The following is a 20,562-nucleotide window of genomic DNA, read 5'->3' as shown; positions in this document are numbered from 1 at the left end:
ATGGCTTGTTTGATTTTTTTTTAATGGCCTGAGTGATGTCATTGGGAAGGAACTGCCATAGACCAAATGACCTGAAACAAGGATGTGAACAGTCAGTTGTGGAAACCGAAGAAAGAAAGTCAACTATCAGTGACTAGTATTTTTTGCAGTTGCCATCTTGTTTTGTTTTTTGTTTACTTATTGTGAACCAAAGTGACCGTATTTGAATAAGAAGCTAGGCATCGACAAAGAGCTGGGTCTGAATGAGAACCTAAAAACACCATGCACGTCTACATCCTGGCATCTTATCTATTCCAAAGTAGCTGAATCTTAAAACTTATCTTCTTGGACCGTTTTACTCTGAATGGGATCATCAGCCATCATAAATCCACTAAAAAACTTGGTAAAAAGTGAAAACTCTACTTTTTGTAACAGTGCAGTTGTTTTATGTTGCCAATCTGAAAGAATGGCAGTTAGCATCACTAGGTCCACTTCTTTATTATCTCTGTGAGATCAAAATATGCTCACTGTGTTGTGCTTATTCTATCATTCAAAGTTTAAGTATTACAGGATTGTGAGGTGTGCCAGTATTGGATTGATTATTAGCCAGCATCTGCTATTTGGGCTAAAACTTTAGACCAGCAGTCCCCAATCCCCGGGCCGCGAGAGTTGAAGCTCGAGTGTGAAATTTATGGTTTTCAGGGATTTTATCGTTATTTTTTAAATCATTTTTATCATTATGTGTTATGAATAAATCCTCTTTTTTTTGGTACCGGTACTGGTTTTATTTTGTTGTATTTGTCCGCGACACCTTAAAGGCCGGTCCGTGAAAATATCGTCGGACGTAAACCACCCCGTGGTGGGGACCGCTGCTTTAGACTGTATATAACATTGGAGGCCAGTGTCAGGATTTGACCACACCCATTTTGATTCTGCGGCCAAAAGTGGCCATATTTGAACAGAAGGTGGAGTGCTAAGTTATCACCTGTAACGCTAACATTCTTGGTCAAAAAAAAAAAAAAAAAGATACCCTCAGTAGCTGACAGGGGACTGCCAAAAACAGCAGTTCCTCTAGGGGCCACTTGAGACTGACCCCATAATCAAGTTAATCCTCTTACTATATTAACACAACCAACTTTATAGCATTAAAAAGTATTTTTTACATCCCGGTACGAAACCAAAGTTGGTACTTGAAGTAGTCCAAACCAATTTTACAATTTAACCACCAGTTTTAGTGCGAACCATTTACTAACAGCTACAATATGTAGATGTTTATCTCATTGAGGTTTTCCGATCAGAAACTCCAGTAGGTCAGGTTCATCACCGTCACGTGTGTGATCCTTGTCACTTTTATTTCCATACATGGCCATTTGTTACAATAGTGGAAATCCATAATAAATAAGCACCATAGATGATCAGCAGAGCAATAACAAACATTTAACCTTCGTCATGAGACATACATAAGAGAAAAATAAAAGGCTGTTGGAATCAGCGAGTTAGACCATCGTGTTCTGCGTGTACATGTGCAAATGAAGTCAATATAACAACACTGTCTTTTAGCTCTTTAAAAAATGGTCACATTGCCCAACCAAAAGCACGCTTTCACATATAACTGTACTGTCTAAGGGGCCCTTCGGGGATTGACTGCTACTAGTTACACCTCTCGATGTTCTGATTAACGGTAAGATGCTGAAGATTTTCACAAAACTCAGTAGTACTCACTCATCTTGGGAGCAGACATTTGAGTGTTACAGTGAGTTTGATACTTTCTCTATGGTTTACAATTTTCTATCGGGCTGGCTTGATCAACAACACATTACATTCACTATAAAGATACATTCTTAATGCAAAACTTCCATTCAATTCACAATTCACTTTCACAAGAATTGGCACCTTCGAGGGACTCATCAGCATCAGCAGTTTGTTCCATATGTCTTTTAAAAAAGCCATGTATTATGGAGAAGTATATGCACCACATCTGTGGACAAGCAAGCAACACTACATTTTTCCTAGTTCAAAACGCTTCCCTGAAGGCACAACCAGGAAACTCCATTGTTTCTTTGAGGGCAGTGTTCAGCTTCATGTGCCAAAATCAACGTGGCTTCCAGGCAGGCCATTCTGATCTCTCGTGAGCGAACAGCTGAGGCGGTCTAGCTTTGGTATTTTACTGTGTACTGTAAATGGCCTTCATGTACTGAGGCACATATCCCGTGTGCTAAGCTGAAAAGAATTGTCCCTGTTATATTATCTGTACATTAAAGGTATGTTGACATCAGTGAGGATCAGAGCGAACCAAAGATCGAGGCTTCGCCATCAAATGAGTTTGGGAACCATGTCGATGGTGACGAGAGGCACTGGAAGGGCCTGAGGACAAAGAAGAGCTATGGCAGAAATCCCATCTGTTAATGCGTTTGCTTTTTTTTTCCCCCTCTGAAAAGAAACTGTTTGGAAAGAGTAGTTTTCTTAAACCTGCCTTTGTGTTGCAATATACAAATTGAACCTGCTAAAGCTACCACTGTAGTTAAGGAGTCAGTTTACCCAAATAGTACATAATACTCGTAATTAGAAGTTATAAGCTACTCAAAAACTTTCATTTGCCCAGATTTGAAGATATACAGTACATGAATGGGATTTTGGCCAGCACCCACCTAGTATAATTTCAGTGTCTGGTGTTTAAAAGATTAAAATGATATTTAAAAAGGGTCAATTTGTAAAAGTTACATTTCTTTTTTAGAAACTAACATTTTCAAATTCTGAAACAGAAAAGCGTTTGCTAGCTTCCTCTACAGCCTAAACTGACCCTGCAGTATAAGACACTGTTTGACATTTTGGGAAGTTTATTTGCTTTCTTGCCAAGTTTTAGCTAAAAAGTCCAATACCATTATGCATATTAAAGCTAGACATAGCTACCTCTGGTTAGCATGAAAATCACAACCTAATATTTTCTTAATATTTTAGTTTTTTAAGTGCCCAGAAAATGAAATTATATATGCTAATCAATTAGCTTTGCAAGTGTCAGTGAAGTTTTTATATATAAGCAGTACAAAGCTACCATTTTAACCTGTGTTACTCTAGGCTAATTGGTGAGCTACCTTTATCAAATGAGCCATTTCTAGCAATTTCTGACCAAAAAATCTATGTATGGGGCCAAAATGCTTTTTGAGGTGTATGATGAAGGAAACACCGCCTGTTACGTGTAAAATGACTTATTACTAACAGGTATAAATTAAAGTCTTTTACCATACTATGCATAATAGCTTTTGTCTATTAATGATTCTTTGTTGGTTTTAAATTTTTATTATTAAAATGACATTTTTATTGTAGTTAACTGTAACTGATCTAATAAAAACTAATTACTTTCCCTTTTTTAAATCATCAACAAAGCAGAATAACTGTGAAGTGTAAGAAAATATCTTTAAGCTATTAGCGATCTATCTCTTAGCTACCTATTAGCATGTTCACGGCTACTTTGAAACAATCACTATGAAGCTGTGTTCATAATTCCAGTAGGCTTTTGCATTTTATAATCAATAGCCTAATAGCTTAAAAAAAAATCTTTAAAAAAATGTCTCTTTACCAATGGTTCCAGAGCCTTGTGTTTGTGCCCCTAAGCTAGGCTAAATGGCTACTAGCTTTAGCACCTTCTTTGACATACAGGCATGAAATTGGTTTCATACTTCTCATCTAACTCTCTGCAAGACAGCAAATAACTGTATTTCCCAAAATGTGAAGCTATTGCTTTAAGATCCCATACAGATAAACAGCAGTCCACTGTCTTAAGTTGCACACTTTTAACACAAAATCCATTCGGTTATTGTCCTTTTAAAGTAGTGGTTAAAGAAGTCAGTGCTCTCCACTTCATAAAATGTTACATTATGTTCCACCATTCATATCCAGGCACCTGAACTCCCTTTGTAAGACAGACCTCTGCAGTAATCACAGAAGTGCCATCTTTTAAAATGAGTTTGAAGCATGCGTAACAAAATCAGGACCACTTGCTGTTTAGTAGAGATGATCCTCAGAAGGAAAACAGTCAAAGTTTACTTCCTTCAGAATTTTCTATGTCATCTCTACGCTTCTATTGAGCTTTTCCTGAATGTGCACAAGTAGGTTTTCTTTATTTTCTATTTTCAGTCTTATTTTGAGTTAGGACCCATACCACAAAATGCCCCTCCCACCCCGAGACAGATGAGCGGCCGTGTATCAAAGGTCACTAGTCCTTGCACCGAGGGCCAGATCGCCCAGCGTGGCAAAAAAATCCTCCATTTCCTTTTCCAAGAGGCGGTTGCGATTCTCCGCATCCTCCCGTGCCCGCTCAGAGTTTCTGAGTTTTATCTCCAGCATGCGCTGCTTCTTCCTCTCCTGCTCCATCTCCTGTTCCAAACGCTCCATCTGGGCACACAGAGCAGCACTAGACTCTTCCAATCTGTGTGGAAGCACAATACACACAGAAAAGGTCACAGACATTTGCCTTTTTTCTGTTTGGCTGAACCACCCAGTAAAGCACATTTCAAACAACTTCCTACCTTTCCAACTTTTTGTCTGACCCGTGTGCCCAGATTAATACTAATGTGATATTCTTGGTATTGGAGGAAATAAAACAAATCTGCCCTGCAAGAACCACTGTTAGCCATCTCTCTCTCTACATATATATATATGTCTTACTTACATAATACACATAATCTCTATCAGTTTTCTGCAAACATTTCCAACACTATCTGGAGCTGAGCTACCAAAACTGGCACACAGGTACAGCTTAGACCCCTGAAGGTTCTTATCTATAGCAGATAATAACATCATCACGTTGCCTAGCCAACACCTACCAAGGGCTATAATGACCCATTTGCAGCATTTATGCTCTAATGCCTTATAAGAGCATTGTATAACTTTAATTTTGCAACAATAAAGTCTCCTTTATATCCAGCTTTAATTATATATATTATGATGTCATCATGTTGCCATGCAACCACCTAACAACAGACTAAAATTATAGACCAAACAATGATGCATGGGCACAGGTATATAAATATGCTGCTTCCAGCCCAATGATTTACAGCTTTAACATTTTGTTTGTTGCTTAAAGCACCTCTGTGTATGTCTTAAACAACATGCCATTTATTTCCATGACAGGCTTTAGTTGCAAAAAGGGAAAGGTTTTTGAAAATACCAGTTCATTTTCAGTGTTACAGGTAACAACATTTTAAGTTGGTGTGTTACAAACTGAGCATACTTTAACCAGGCTATTTGGGTTTAGTATAAAAAATTGGTTATTGGAATTTTGGGAACTTTTTCCATCTCAGGATGTATTTCATATTTATTTATTCAGTCTTTATTTGGTCTCTTCCTGACGTGTTCCCCCAACTGTAGAGAATTGCAATACTAATGCCCTTTAAAGGGCTCACAGCAGGTTGTAATTGAAATAATTCCAGTAATGAAATAAAAGCCTGACATTCAAAGCCATAAAGTTCATTCAAATGTGTTTCTATTTACCATATAAAAGACAGACACTACTATTATAAGTTTGAAAGATCCTGCATCAATGACTTACTTTTGGATCCTGGCCTCATATGTAGTCTTCTGTTTTCTCAGCTCGTCTTTCAGTCCCTCTACCAGGCTGCTCAGTGTTAGTTTTTCCCCATCTCCATCTTCGGACATGATAATGGACGGCACCCCGGCTGCCGTGGCCACGTTTCCATTTTCACTGCAGGCTGCGCTGCTGCTGCACAGCTCCATGGCCTCGCAACTGTCCTGCTCGGAGCTCGCGTCTGTCGTCATCCCTCCGTCCCTTTCCTTGTTAATCTCTCTGTGGCTTTCTCCACCTTCCACCCCACCTCCACAGTTCTGGTGCACCGGGGGCTCGCTTGCAGAGTCTGGGACAGATATTTCACAGGAGGACGTGGACCACGGTGTGCTGGATACACTTGGAACGCTCCCCATGCTAGAGGAGGAGGTCACGTTGTCATACGTGGACAGCCTCTGGGAGGAGCCGGTGGAGTCACGGTCACGGGTGGACCGTTCACCTGAAGATGTGCGCCGGTGTCCCCTCAAGGAGGACAAACCGTTCATAAGCCAGTTGCCACTGCTTCCACCTCCTCCACCACCAGACGACAGACTGGTTGTATCTGCTGCGGAGCCACTGCTGCTGGTTTGCTTAGCTTGCGGCTGGGAACGAGGCGCTGAGGAGCTTTTGAAGGAATATTTCCAGGAAGGCATGGTCTTGGCTTGTTTACTCGGACTGATTACCGTCTCACTCTTTCCCGATGAAGACCCAAGTTTTGGTCCAGGGTTTGGGTTAGGGGTCTGAGTGGGACTGACAGCTGCGCACAGCTTGGCATCCAGGGATGAGGCACTGCTGTGCAGATCTTGGTCTGGGTTGGAGACGGGGCAACTCTGAAGGTCCTCTTCAGAGATCCAGGCTCCCAGGCTGCGGTGTTGGAGATGATGCCCTTGGATGGGGATCTCAGTTTGGGGTAGAGCTGGCCCCTCCTGTTCCCTCCCTGAGTACAAACGGTTGTGTTCCCTGATCAGGACTGTCATCAGGTGCTGGACAAGAGAAGTTCCTAGACAATACAAATCACATTCAGCCGGTGTCAGTATAACTTTTTTAGTTTTATTCTAAACTATCATTTTTAATAAATAAATTACACAAAAACAGAACCTTATTTGATTGTCATTGTTTTGTCTGTACCTTCCATGATTGTGACTGGGTCCTCCATCTTCGGTCTAAGGATGTTAGGTCCAAATACTGTGGCAAGGTTCTGGACACTCATCTTGTTCTCATTACAGTGGGACTGGACCTCATCAAGGAATCTAAGGAGAGATATAGTGAAAAACTAGAGTAAAAAACATATTAGGCTACAAAAGCTAAGTTCTCAACCTAACAGACGAAGTCACTCACTTGCATATGTACTTGAGGAGGTTGTAGTTCGGTAGAGGTAGAGTGCTAACTTGCTTTCCAAGCTCCTGGACTCCCTGATATGAGACAAATCATCCTTATTCTACTCACAGTAACACTCAAAGTCCACACACCAAAGGTAAACAGCACATACCTCCTCCTCATCTTTGGCCAAAAGCTGCGCACAGGTTAGAAAGTCTTCATATTTGGAGAAGGGGATAACTGGTTCGGGCAGCTCTCGCAGGTACAACTTCAGCAAGGATGCCACTGTGTGGACGTCTGTGTTACTGCAAGCAAGTCAGAAAGAAAGATGATTCAGTAGAATTCAAATCAGTGATGATCATAAAAGTCTTTGGCAAAGTGAATTTTCCCATTTCACCCTCTCGCCCACCTGTCAAACAGGGGCTTGTCCCCACAGTCGAAGGCCTCCTGCAGCTCCCTGACCAGGTTGGCCTGTCCTGGCATTCGAAAGAGACCTTCCTCATCCAGACCCCTCTCTCTGATAAAGTCCACACACTGCTCAACCAGCAGGGGTGCAAGGCGGGGGCCAAACTTCTTCTCGTACTGCACTGTGTCCTCTAGACGCTGGCCAAATATCCCTGTTGACAGATGGAAGAAACATAACATGTCAGTGCTTTGCTGGCTTTCTGAAGGCACGAGGCCGTAGTTGGTTTTTATATTGTGGAGCAAGTGAAGAAAATATGTACATTTATTCTGTGTGAAAATTGAATCTGACAGCATGTTTCTGGAACAGCATCTTTGTGGTTATTTGTAGCCTTCATATGATCACAAAGATAATTAATAAATAAATAAAAAGTGACACCTAACATGAACAGAGCAAAAAAAGTGCCCAGAATAAATATGCAATTTTATGCTAACTTAAATATCTAAACATGCTTAATTGTATACATCCTAATAACCACGGGTTATTACCTGTTGTTTGGCTGCAGCAGTCACAGCTGGATGTTAGCTTGCAGTAATGGTAGTAATTGAAAGAACAGGAGCTGCACAGTTGCAGAAAGCGTTTGTCATACCTTCCCAGCCCACATTTCACCATGTTCATCCATTCCTGTTCAGGCATTTGACTCTTGTAGCTGGTAATTAATTTTTCATTTATCCCACAGACTTTAGCAGAAACAAGCCAAGTTGAGGAAAATGACAGAGAAGCTTGGAAAGAGCAGCTGAGGAAGCAGAGACATGCTGCATGGGATCTGCTGTGACTGCAGTGCTGCTGTTAAGGAGGGGTCTATGATTTGGCACAGATCTATTCTGGACACAGAGGCAGCAGACTGACACATTTTGCCTGTGAACTGGAGAGGGAGGCTGGAAATACCACCCAGCCCGTCAGGGGATTCACTCTGAACAGATGTGTCAGTGTATTGACTTTCACTATGCATTTAGTATGAATGTTGAGGGGAAAGTTAAACTTCTAGGGATATAAGCTAATGATAAGCTAAGCTAATGCGCAAAAATATATTATTATATATTCATTCTATTGTTTCTTTTCACAAATTTTTTTTCTATCTCTTTTTAAAGGTGCCTTAGTTTTTTTTCCTTTCGAAAACCTACACAAAAGCTAGCATTTTTTGCCATCTTTTCAACAGTCGAAAATCTAGAAAAAAACATGCTAGCTTTTTGTCCTAGCAGCACAAAAAGATAGCATTTAACAAAAGTTAACAAAAAGCTGGACAAAAATGCTGTTAGAATTTTATCAGTTGCTAGCACAAAATGCTAGCGTTTTTAAAAACCTAGCATAGACAAAAAACTAGCACATATTTAATACCAGATTAAAATGAATTACTATTTTTCCAATCTTTTGCGGGTGTTAAAAAAGTTCAGATAGTGAGAAATGCTGTCATCGTCCAAAACGATAAACATTAGTGTGACTGGAAAGATGACCCAGGACTCTTTACTTTTATTTCTTCATGCACCAAGTATAAAACCTATCCATCTATTTTCTTCTGTTATCCAAATTGAGGGGGTGCTAATTGAGGCTTATGCTAGCTATTTATAAACGTCTATTATTTGTGTTACTTGTGTGGACATTTAAGCTAGTCATGCTTGTCATAGGCTTTTATTGGTCAGCCAGGTCTTCATTTATACATTCCCTTATTTTCCATCAGCCAAGCTTACAGAACTTCTTTTTTTTTATGTGTTTTTATTTGCTAAAATTGAATAAGGGAATAAACAAAGATAAATGACTCATTTTCATAAAGAATAGGTCTGCTAGTTGCCAGCAGCTCTTAAACATGCTTTACTAAAGACAAGGATTAAAATTAGATTAATGATATCATACAGTATATTATTTATGTGTTATTCTACATTTGTCCCCCTGTTAATATAGAGCTGCTTTGTAATCCAACACCTTCCTGCTCAGCTGCTCCTTATGCCCCACATCATAATCAGACAGGCCTGGTTATATTTCTGGCCTTATGTCGCGTTACACTAGTTAGACATCCCGAGCAGACAGGGTGAGAATTACCTGCAGGCTAAAGAAATGAGACAGAGTTGGGGTTGGAGAGCATGTTACCTAAACATTAAAGACAGAGCAGAGATGTGGACTGCAGTCTCTTCTATTCCAGCAGCAAGAGCTAGTTTCAAATATTTTGGGCGATGTATTGAGCTTATAAGGCAGAGAGGAAATCTCCTGCACTGGAAGGCACGCCTTGAATTATTGCTGGCACAGGAATATGAATAATATATTTTGCTTTCTTTTACACAAAGATGATGAACAAAAGCAGTGTTAGCTTGGCTTTTATGTTTGTATATTTTCCTTAGAGAAATATGGATTTTTAGCTGCTACTGATTGGTGGCCTAATATGTTTTTTTTGTGTTTCAGTTCAAAGGTTTGGCTTTACCTCCTCCAAATGGTGCCCAGATGACCCGCCGTATGGCCTTGACCCAGTCGTCCATATCGTTCTGGGAGTTTGCCATGAGCAGGAAGGATTCATGGCTGATGGGTGCCCGATCCTTCTCTCCTGTTCCGCCTGCGGGGACGCACAAGGAAAGGAAAAAGAAGCGTACGAGTGAGTACAACAGAGATGAAATAGGGCTTTGTCGTGGAATCAAACTTGTGGTCTGCAGTGTGATGCTACTAGATGGGTTTTATTTTTGGTTATTTGTTTGTTTTTTTGTCTTTATAGGAAACTGCCTCATAAATTAACCTTGAAATAAATGTCAAACTGCTCAGGACTTTCTCTGAAGTATCCTAGCAGTTGAATACAAGATAATAATTTGTTGAGAAGACGAACTCTAACAGAAAAAACATTTAAAACAAACCATTACTGTTAAGAATTAACAAGTAAGTATTTCAGATATCATAAACATGTAACATGATAAATAATAAACCAAAAACCTCACAGATCTGATAAAGGGGAAATGATTATTTGGATTACGTTGGAAGCAGCAGATTGCGCAGAGAGCATTGTTTACTAGTTACACATAAGTGAATTTGATCTTCTTTACCTTAAGGTGAAGAGGTTTTGAACTCTTATTAGGTCTCTATGTTATGCATGTTTGATACCAAAATAATACATTTAAACTGAAAACATACGTTTGCACTGGACTTGAGTGGGCTAAATGCTGGGGTAAATGTTTTGGTTTGGTAAGGTGGATTCAGTTCAATTCAATTTTCAGTTCAGTTTTATTTATACAGCTCCAAATCACAACAACAGTCGCCTCAAGGCGCTTTATATTGTAAGGTAGACCCTACAATAACACATACAGGGAACAACCCTGTAAAAAACTTTGGCGACAGTGGGAAGGAAAAACTCCCTTTTAACAGGAAGTAACCTCCGGCAGAACCAGGCTCAGGGAGGGGCGGGGCCATCTGCTGCAACCGGTTGGGGATAGAGAAGGAAGACGGGATAAAAGACATGCTGTGGACGAGAGCCAGAGATTGATAACAAGTGTGATTCAGTGTAGAGAGGTCTATTAACACATGGTGGGTGATAAATGTAACTAAGGAAGAAATACTCATAGGATGCATCATGGGAATCCCCAGCAGCCTACACCTATTGCAGCATAACTAAGGTAGGATTCAGGGTCACCTGATCCAGCACGAACAATAAGCTTTAGCAAAAAAGGAAAGTTTCGAGCCTAATCTTAAAAGTAGAGATACAGTTTCTTGTTTCTTGTTCTAGAACTGTATTCAAAGCCTACTTGGGAGCTGAGGATTTATATTGGCTAGTGTATTGCAGATCCTTGACATAGTGCTTTTGAGACTAGCATCTTTGGCTAAAAGAGTATTTATCGATGTTGCTTGGGGTATCTCAGAGGCAGAATGGTAATGGTTTTGTGAATAACAGTACAAATGAAAGGTAATTCCTCTGCTAGTCGATTGAATGTCCTAAACATCCCAAAGGTGCTTTTGGACTAAGAGCTGGATATTTACATTATTATTATTATTATTTTCATTTTTAAGGGCATTTTAAAATCCCATTATCTAGAAAAGGTATATAGTTATAAGTTTTGGTACGGTGACTCTGTGAATATGGCCTCATGATGTAACAACACAGAACGAGAGCTGATTTGAAGGCCTGGAGAAACCACAATTTTGCTGGTAGGGTATTGATATTTAAATGTATAGTTTATTCATCAAACTGAACATTTTACAGACAAAGACACCTGAAGATACCCCCCTCACACACACACACATCCAACTTCTAAACAATTAAAAAAATAAATAACATAATGACATTTTGAAATAACCCCTCAAAAATGATGCAAACCTCTAAAAGCACCCCTCCCTCAATCTCTTGAAAACTCCTTTTTTAATTGAAATTGAAGGTCTTAATTTAGGCTCAAATATCAACATTTTTTAAAGGTTTAAAAAATTCTTTAAAGATGAACAAGGTAGCAGATTTTCTTTTCCCTCCCTAGATGAGACATTTAGATGGAACATTAGTGAATTCCAAGTGAAAATTATCTTATTTTATCAAAGATATTTTATAATATTTCTGACAGCAGCAAATGTCAATTTTTAAATTTTGTGTATTAAACTTGTTTCATTTGGATAAACCAGGTTGAAAAATCACTGTGCTTTAGAAATGTAGGTTTCTTACCACTAGATGGCAGAGCTGTCCTATTGGGTGCTTGTACTTTTGCACTGTGACCCACACTGTGGTCCAGAGAAGAAGTGAGGGATGTAAAACATTAGCAAAGCTCATAGCTGCCTGAAAACATGTGGGGAAGAATAATCACATCACACTGTAAACTCGGTGTGAGTCACAGTGAGCGATGTCAGGTTGATATAAGAATACCAGACATCTTATTTTTGTTTTTCAAATGTGTGAAATGTGATCTGGTGTGATCTTCAGCAGCACTTGGGCATTAGGGTTAGATGTGGGTGATTGGCTGTGGGTGCACAGTCACAGTCACTGTTGTTACAGTCATTTAGTTGTGAGAAGGGAAACCAAATATAAACAGTGGTGCTATAAAGCTAAGTGCCATTGTCACCCAGCTTTTCAAACTCACACTACCATGATCAACAATACACAGCGGCGTGTCATCACAAATGCTCCACTGTCTGGGAAAACTGTGAGGAAACAGACTCACTGTCAAGCTTGCTTGTATTAATGAGCAATATATGTAGTGTGATAGTAGCATGAGTCCTAAATAAGTCCACAGGAGAAGAGGGGTGATAAAAATGTAGAGAAGAGGTTTGGACGTTAAAGTGCTGCGACACATCCAACACCTCCTTTACAGTACAACACATGCACACACACAGAGCCACTTAAATCGGAACATCCAAGCCTGGATTTACCAGCAACACAAAGATCCTATTTGGAGCCAGTTAAGATAACGTTTACTGCAGGGTTTACACAGACAGTCGTCTGTCTGGGTTTTCCTCTTCAGCTCCCTGCAATGATTTTGATTTTGGTTGCTCCACACAGGCATCAGACAGAAGTTGACATTTGAGCCTGCAAAGAGGTTAAACATTTGCAGAGCACATGCGTAAAGCTGCAGTGTTAGGAGTGCCTGCGTATATTCCATTGAAGATACACCCTGGAGAAATCCTGCTTCAGTATTTAAATGTCACAAAGCTCATAGACACTGTGGAATAAAAGATAAGGAGTGGAAAGGATGAGTGGAGGAGGACAGGAGTATAAACAAGAGCTCTCCTAGCTGAAGTCACTGTTTGAACTTAGTAAACTGTCACAATAGGTTGAGATACCTGCTCTCAGTTGAGGTAGTGCATTACTTTCTGATCCTAAGTATATTTATGTCACTTATATTTTTATCCTGTAGACTGGTTGTCTGTTTTCTTATTAAACAAAATTGAAATTATTTTGCTGGCATCCCCATCTATGAAGTTGCTTAAAAAATGTATCAATTACCTATCATGTAAAGATCATTTGAAATGTAATTAATTGACAGGAAAAGTAATACTCTATTATTTGTTACAGCAAACAAGCAAAACACGTTTCAGTATGTTTGCATTAAAGGTTTTCAAATAATAAGAAATACAAGTAATATACTTGTGTCATCATCTGATTCAGCCGCAACACACCTGCAAAATATAAACAGTAAAGCTTATAAATCTGGATACTGCTCCTCAGTAAGCTTCCAGAAACTGGACAATCAGAAGAATGAGGGGGAAGAGGGAGGGGTTAAAGAGCATGAGCAGCTTGTTTCAGATAGTGGATGAACTAAGGAACTGCATAAAGGGTTGGTGTAAGATAAGCAGGTCAAGTTTTTGTTTTTTTAAAGGAAAATCATATAAAGTTACTCTGTTAGTTAGTTACTCTAGTTACTCTGAAGTTACTCTACTCCCAGAATGGACATATGGAGCTGTGTGCATGGGGTCTTTCCGGGTACTCCAGCTTCCTCCCAAAGACATGCAGTTAGTGGGGTTAGGTTAATTGGTAACTCTCAATTGCCCTTTTTGTGTCTATGTTTCAGCCCTGTGACAGACTGGCGACCTGTCCAGGGTGTACCCTGCTTCTCGCCCTGGGATAGACTCCACCCCCCACCCCCCCAACCCTCAATAGGATAAGAGAATGGATGGGTGTAAAAGTTATAAATTTATTTAAATCTCACTGCGTAAATTTTATCTTTTTATCCTCTCCAACCCAGCTAGAATTCTGGCTCCCATTAAAATCAATCAGTCAATCAGTCAATTACAGATACTCCTGATCTCGACTTGTTGTGTGTACAAAGAACACCTGTGGAACTGAATCAGTTTCTGTCTTTCCATCCTCTCCATCATCATGGTCACGACCAAAGAGCTGTCAAAAAACATTAATACTGTAGACCTGAGAGGACTGTATATGGGGGCTGGTGAAAACCTCTCTACTCCACATCTAAACAGAAATGTGTACACAGTTGAACACATTTCTGACCACAAATTACAGTTTAGTCCTTTATTAATGATATGACTGATGATTGTATCTGTGAACTGGTGACTTCTGAGCTGCCTATAACATTATGATGTGAAAGAGGAAGAAACTTGGTAAACGAGTGAGCGACCGAGAAAGGGAAACAATAAAAACAATAAAAATAGATTCCTGATACATTGTATCAACTATACAGTGAGTCATGGCTACGAGATCAAATAGTGGTATGACCAAGTGGCAGCCTCTGAAACTTAAAAATGAAGTTCCTGAGAGACTGCACGTCCTCTAGTGGCCACTTGAGGCACCAGAAAGCAAGTAACTCCCAACAGACGCGCCTGTTAGAATGCCTAACTTTTGAGCATTAACAAACATGTTTACAGCTTGTGGATGGTTTCCTGCTTCATAAGAACTTTACAGGGGGTTGAATTTTTAAAATAACTTTTCCACAAAGCTACCTGGAATTAGCACTCCACTCTTTCTTCCATATAAGCTTCTGGCTCCATGAAATCTGCATGACAGCAACCAAAACACTAACATTAAACCTTCAAAATGTGTAGTCCAAAATGAGTGGCTCAAATGCCCATAGGCTTTCTATCTATAGATATCTATAGTTTGACAATCTATTACAGACTGTAGCAGTGCTAACCACAACCGAAGACACACATACCCTTCTAACCACAATGTAGAACTATTGTAATCTCCAAACACAGCTGTAATTTACCAGTAGCTGTGTGCAAGTGACCTCTCAGTCATGCAAGTAACTGCCAAGAGACATTAATTTGCTCATAAGGGTATAAAACCACTTCACCTAAAACAGAAGGGAAGAAGTTCAGCAAGTCAGTATACTGCAGTGTGAAAATATGAGTGGATTAAACTAGAAGAAAAGTTGTTAGACAGGAATTAGCCAGCTCAATGTTTTTCTGCAAAGTAGTCAGCATTACATTCTCTTTTGTATTCACATATTTTGGAGAAGTAAAAGGCATTTTGCAGCAAAGCTTTTCATATAAGTTGTGCTTGTTAAGGCATAGAAATTTTGAAAAAACACCATCCATTAAAAGTGTTCTTTGTGGGGCAGGAGGACAGAGCGGTCACGTTAAATCTGTGAAAAAAAGCTCCATAAATAAAAGTTCTAAACATGTTGTAAATCTGACAGTCTCAAAGCTTCTCGGGCGCTCCACCTCACTGTCGACTACACTTGTAAAAAATCTCCAGCATCTGTTTCCCGTTACCTTGGAGATGTTGTTTCTTCAGTCTGTCCGGTTTACAGCAGACCGGCCCCATGGCTGAGTGAGCGGCGCGGGCTGGGGCAGGCGCTGCCTCCGGCCTAAAGCTAGAGCTCGAAGGAGTGGCTCCTCCGCCACCACCAAGTCCGTTTGGAAGCAGCTCAGTACGCAGGTAGCACCGATGGCCAGAACCTGCCAGCGAGGCATGCTCGATGCCAGCGGAAACTAAACCCCGTCAAATGACCCCAGCCTCTTACTCCTCACTCGTTTATTCTGCCCTGCCATTCACTCCTCTCTTCCTGTCTCTCGCATTCAGCAGTGTGGGCAGCAGGTCCGTTCCCTCAGCCCCCCTGGGGAGAAGCAAATCCCTGAGGAGGAGTGTAACAAGTCTCTCCCTCTCTCTCTTTCTGAGTGTGCAGTATCTGGGAGATGGGCTGTCCTCCAGTCTTTGTCAAACAAACCCGTACACACACACACACACACACACACACACACACACACACACACACACATATACAAAGAGAAACGGGGCAGTTCCTATCAGGCTCTGTGAGACAGATTCTTCCTTAAATGAGACAGAACAAAAAATATGTTACTGATAAATATCGCTTTTATAAACTATTCTAGAAGTTTCTGAAGCTGGTTACAATTTCAGAAAACTTCAGGAAGATGTGTTATTCTGTCCTCTAAAATGTCTCTTGAGCAGTTTAACCCCACGTGTCGATCTCTTTCCTCTAACCAGCATATATGCGACCATGTATTCTTTTGACAGAAAAGAAGCAAAAAAGAAAACACAAGCATATTTTTCATACCCGCTGCTATAAAATACTGTTAATGTGATGCATCTTACATGCATCTGACTCATTTAAAGTCATAGAGAGAATCAACATGGGACCCAACATGTAGCTGCGTTAATGTTACAAAGGTCAAAGTGTAAAGAGAACTGTGTGCTTCTCTACTTGCAGTCAGAAATTAAGGGTTGCCATATGAGGCAAAATGGCTTTTCAAACACACAAAAATCCTGTGTGTGTGTGTCTGTGTGTGTATTATTCATCCATGGGTGATGTACTGTGTGAGTAACTAGTCCACAGTAATGAATTGGCAGAAGCTATCACATTTGCACAGCTGTAATTGCGTGTGCTCTTGTCCAGGTGGCTTATCATTGCGCTGCACCGCCAGAATAGAGGGCTAATATCCCCGAGCCAGCCGTTAAGTTAAAAAAGAATAATTTAAGATATCTACTTATTTGCTTATTTCCCTCATGCCTGCAGGCTTTAAGACAAGCTCAAATCAGACTCAGGCACATGACTGTTGAATCGGCTTTGTTTGGGTGCGCTGCTAGCTTTGTCTCGAGTACACACTGATTTAAAAAAAAAAAAAAAGAAAACATAATAGAAGCTCAGTTTTAATTGCAGGCATGCAGAAATACTCGTGTTATTTCAGAGAAATGCCAAAAGGAATTTGGTGTTTTTTCTGCTTCCACTCAAGTGACATTTAAGAGATGGCTGTCTGCAGAGATGCAGGATAAATGCAGGCTGGTTATGACTTTGACGTTTCACATTTGTCAAACACTGAAAACCATTCAGCAGCACTTGCTTGCTTGCATGGGGGTTATTGTGTTGCTAGTATCTGCCTTGTGTCTACCTTTTCCAATACGGTTGGCTACTTAGCACCACAAAAAAAGAATGACCAGTAGATTTACTCTGCGGCCAGACACACACACACACACACACACACACACACAAACGTAGTCTTGCCAAAGCAGAGTCTATCAGTCAATGACATGACCCAGATGAAAAGCCAAGGTCTCTGGGCTCCCTAGAAAGACAAGGCTACTATTACAGCAGACAAAAGAGTGCTGAAAGTGAAGGAAAGCCGGGCGCTGATTTATCAGCACTGATAGAAAAATCCCCACCTTCATTTCTGGTCTGACCTCATATCGAGGGGTTACCAGGGCAGAAGTCCCAAACAGCTGTAGTGCCTGTGGGTTTTACACCAAGTTGCACTGCTGCTCATGACTGCCTGTTGCAAACAGATGTAGTTCAAAATGGTTCACTTTTAAACCTTTACATACAAATGATTCGTTTTGCAGCCAGAAATAAAAGGAGAACCAAATGTGAGGGAACATAGAGATTCATGCACTATTTAAACACTGTAAAAGGGAGAGTGAATTTGGGCTGCAATCTGTTTGTCTTTTTCCCAAATCTGTTTGTGTACAAATCATAAAAACTGAAAAACTATGGATACTGACGATAATTTGACCATAAAATATGTTTGATTCAGTTCATCTTTATTACATATTGGGCAATAATACAGCCCCTCACCCCATCCTCTATCTGAAACAAACTTTTTAACCCTTCCCATTTAACCCTCTGAACTGTAAATCATCATAGGTGTTGATGCTAACCCTACCCATACTCTAACCTCATATTCTGGGGTGATTGTTTTCTTAGGCTACGTTCACACTGCAGGTGAAAGCGCATCAAATCCAATTTTTTCGCCCCTATGCGACCCGTATCCGATCTTGGTATGACAGTGTGAACGGCACAAATCCGATATTTTCAAATCCGATCTGGGTCACTTTCGTATGTGGTACTGAATCCGATACGTATCCGATGTTTTAGAAAGCGACTGCTGTGTGAACGGTCAAGTCGCATTAAATCCGTCTTTTATGTCACTGACACAAGACAGACGCCAATTATCAGCGCCGGAGAAGCGCCCGATAGGACATCGCGAACGATTTCCTACCATCCGGTGAAACTGTTGGGAAGACAACGTTGGAGAAATGTGAACATTTTATTTTTACTGTATTTTCTGCAGATTCTGACAGAAATCTGCAACTATCCTTTGAAGCACCGCTCCTCTAAAACAGCAAAAAGGATCATTATTAGGTCATCTACATTATTATGTAAATAACAAAATAACTTAAAGCAAAAATCTGGAAACATAAAGTCCGAAGTCTTTATATTAAGGGCAATCAGTCAAACAATATTGTTTGCTCTGGGTCTAAACAGAGCGCGTTGTGTGTGACATCTTCTTTTGCGCATGCGGGCCGCATTGAGCGTTCACACTGGAGAGCGTTTGATGTCGCATTTTATGTGTAGTGTGAACAAGCAGACAAAAAAATCGGATTTGATCAAAAAATCGGAATTGAGCATTAAGACCTGCAGTGTGAACGTAGCCTAAGTTCCCTGATTTCCAGCTCAACAAAAAATCTGCTTGCCTGGAATTAGAGGTAGGGCTAGCGTTAGGGTTTTCTTTGATGATTATACTTTCTATATTTGCAAATCCAGGGTCTGAGTTATGTAAATTTTGTCATCGGGCGATGAGGGTCCGTGCGGACCACATGCTTCCTTGGTTTTTGTGACCACATAGACTTGTCTGCGGAGAATTTCCGTTACAATGGACAAACTACACATGCTCTCCGGGTGGTGGACTTCAAATGGACTTCAAAGAAATATAACAGAAATGACTACTCTGCAATCAGGTCTCCAGCTGTCTGCGTCCATGTCTGCAGTGGAGGAAAATCAAGGCTTTAGCCTTCTGAAGGTTAAAGGTCCTGATCCTATGCTTTACAGGCCCAACTATCAACGTGGGAACATAAATCCCCCATGAGGCCACCCCACCCCTTTGAATCCAGGTTTCTTCTGATTGGCTGTCCCTCACAAAAAGAACATTTGAACTCCAGGTGGGTGAGGCTGTTGCGCTCACAACCAGATCTGTGTGGCTGATGTGACCATCTTAGACACGTTTTCTTTACTGACATCATACAAGGACATCATACATTCATATACTCTGACCAAATCTTTGGTCTATTAGCAGCACCACTAAAACACACACACATACACACATATATATATGTGTATAGGCAATTGCTTAGAATCAGAATACTTTAATAATCTCTAAGGAAATTATGGAAAGAATTTTGAGTGCTCAGAGTGAGTAGGAAAGCGCTATACTAGCCCATTTATATAGATTTTTACTGAAAATTAGGAAACGCACAAAAAAAACACCCTTAAAAAATTACCTGCCACCTAATTAACTAACAGATTAACATTTTAGGTCTATGTAAACGTATTTAAATGTAAATTTAAAAAAAAAAGAAAAAAATCCTGTTTATTGTATAACAGAGACTACAACATAGCAACACGGCAGACCACTGTATATGTTATAGTGGCAAATCACTGTTCAGCGAGCTCATTGTTGTATGTTTCAGGAGGGACCGCTCTGTGAAATTGGCTGCACACATGGCCAGACACATTAATGATTGCTTTAGAAATGAGAGGAAGCATCACTTTAACACAAGGTACAGACTCAAATCTCCAAGCCTATTCATTTCATACAAACGGGAGCGTGTAAACCTTCATCACACTAAGCCGATTACAGGCTGGAGGAAGAAAGAGCAGGCTAACACGTGCTTCTGCGCTGAGCAGACAACAAATCCAACGTGATGTAAACAGCAGATGGAGTCGTCATAAATTATGGACAGGAGGGAAAACATAACTTATACAGACTGATCCCGATAAGCTTTTATTACAGTTAGAATCCGGCTGGATGTGGACTGTGGATCTTGAGTGACTAACTTCCACACTCAGCATGTACACACCTAACATGAACTGAATTTCTTTGGGGTCTTGTGGTTCCTGTATCCTTCTAAATGATCTTTGTCTCCTCTGACTGACTGACCTCCTCCTCTCCTTTTTCTTTACACTCTTCTCCTGCCTTCTCTAGCTGTGCTTCTTACACTCCTCTCACGTGTCGGGGCTCTTAAGACTTTTCTGGGGTTCACGCCCGTCTGCGATATTGACTGGCCTTAAACAAACCACACAGACACTCACAATCCTGTCGGCCAGTCTAAACAGAAGAAAGGATCTCCAAGCAAACACCACAGACTGAGTAATAAACAGTCAAACTATTACAGAGGTCATTTGCAGTATGGATTAGAGAACCCGATTTAGAGATTACACCTGTAGCTCTGTGGCTGTTTAGTTGTGGCCCATTTTTATACGCACATGTTCTTAGATATGTCTTAATATACACTTTAAACTGCTGCTCAGAGATGGTATTATTTCAATCTGTTACACAAAAGGTTAAGTACTATGACAAATTTCACCTTCATGACAATAAA

At 40.4% G+C, this 20,562-nt stretch overlaps 1 protein-coding gene across 3 annotated transcripts in view; it reads right to left on the bottom strand.

Moving 5' to 3' along the window:
* Nucleotides 1-1,302: 1,302 nt before the first annotated feature.
* Nucleotides 1,303-20,562, bottom strand: part of si:dkey-191m6.4 (rho GTPase-activating protein 22) — a 33,925-nt gene continuing 14,665 nt past the window's right edge. For 2 of the 3 annotated variants that reach the window (XM_031748880.2, XM_039616076.1), the window contains 7 exons: nt 9,733-9,861; nt 7,266-7,473; nt 7,029-7,161; nt 6,878-6,951; nt 6,668-6,789; nt 5,528-6,539; nt 1,303-4,405 (listed from right to left, as the gene is read on the bottom strand). In XM_031748880.2, coding sequence (XP_031604740.1) covers nt 4,183-4,405; nt 5,528-6,539; nt 6,668-6,789; nt 6,878-6,951; nt 7,029-7,161; nt 7,266-7,473; nt 9,733-9,861 — 1,901 coding nt within the window. In that variant the 3' untranslated portion in view covers nt 1,303-4,182. Of the gene's footprint in view, nt 4,406-5,527; nt 6,540-6,667; nt 6,790-6,877; nt 6,952-7,028; nt 7,162-7,265; nt 7,474-9,732; nt 9,862-15,440; nt 15,729-20,562 lie in introns of those variants that run through there. The other variant, XM_039616075.1, reaches the window with a different exon arrangement.

The sequence above is a fragment of the Oreochromis aureus genome, linkage group 8 (assembly GCF_013358895.1).
Source record: "Oreochromis aureus strain Israel breed Guangdong linkage group 8, ZZ_aureus, whole genome shotgun sequence".
Lineage (NCBI taxonomy): Eukaryota > Metazoa > Chordata > Actinopteri > Cichliformes > Cichlidae > Oreochromis > Oreochromis aureus.
The sequence above is the reverse complement of the archived record's forward strand: the minus strand, read 5'-3'. Positions and strand labels throughout refer to the sequence as shown.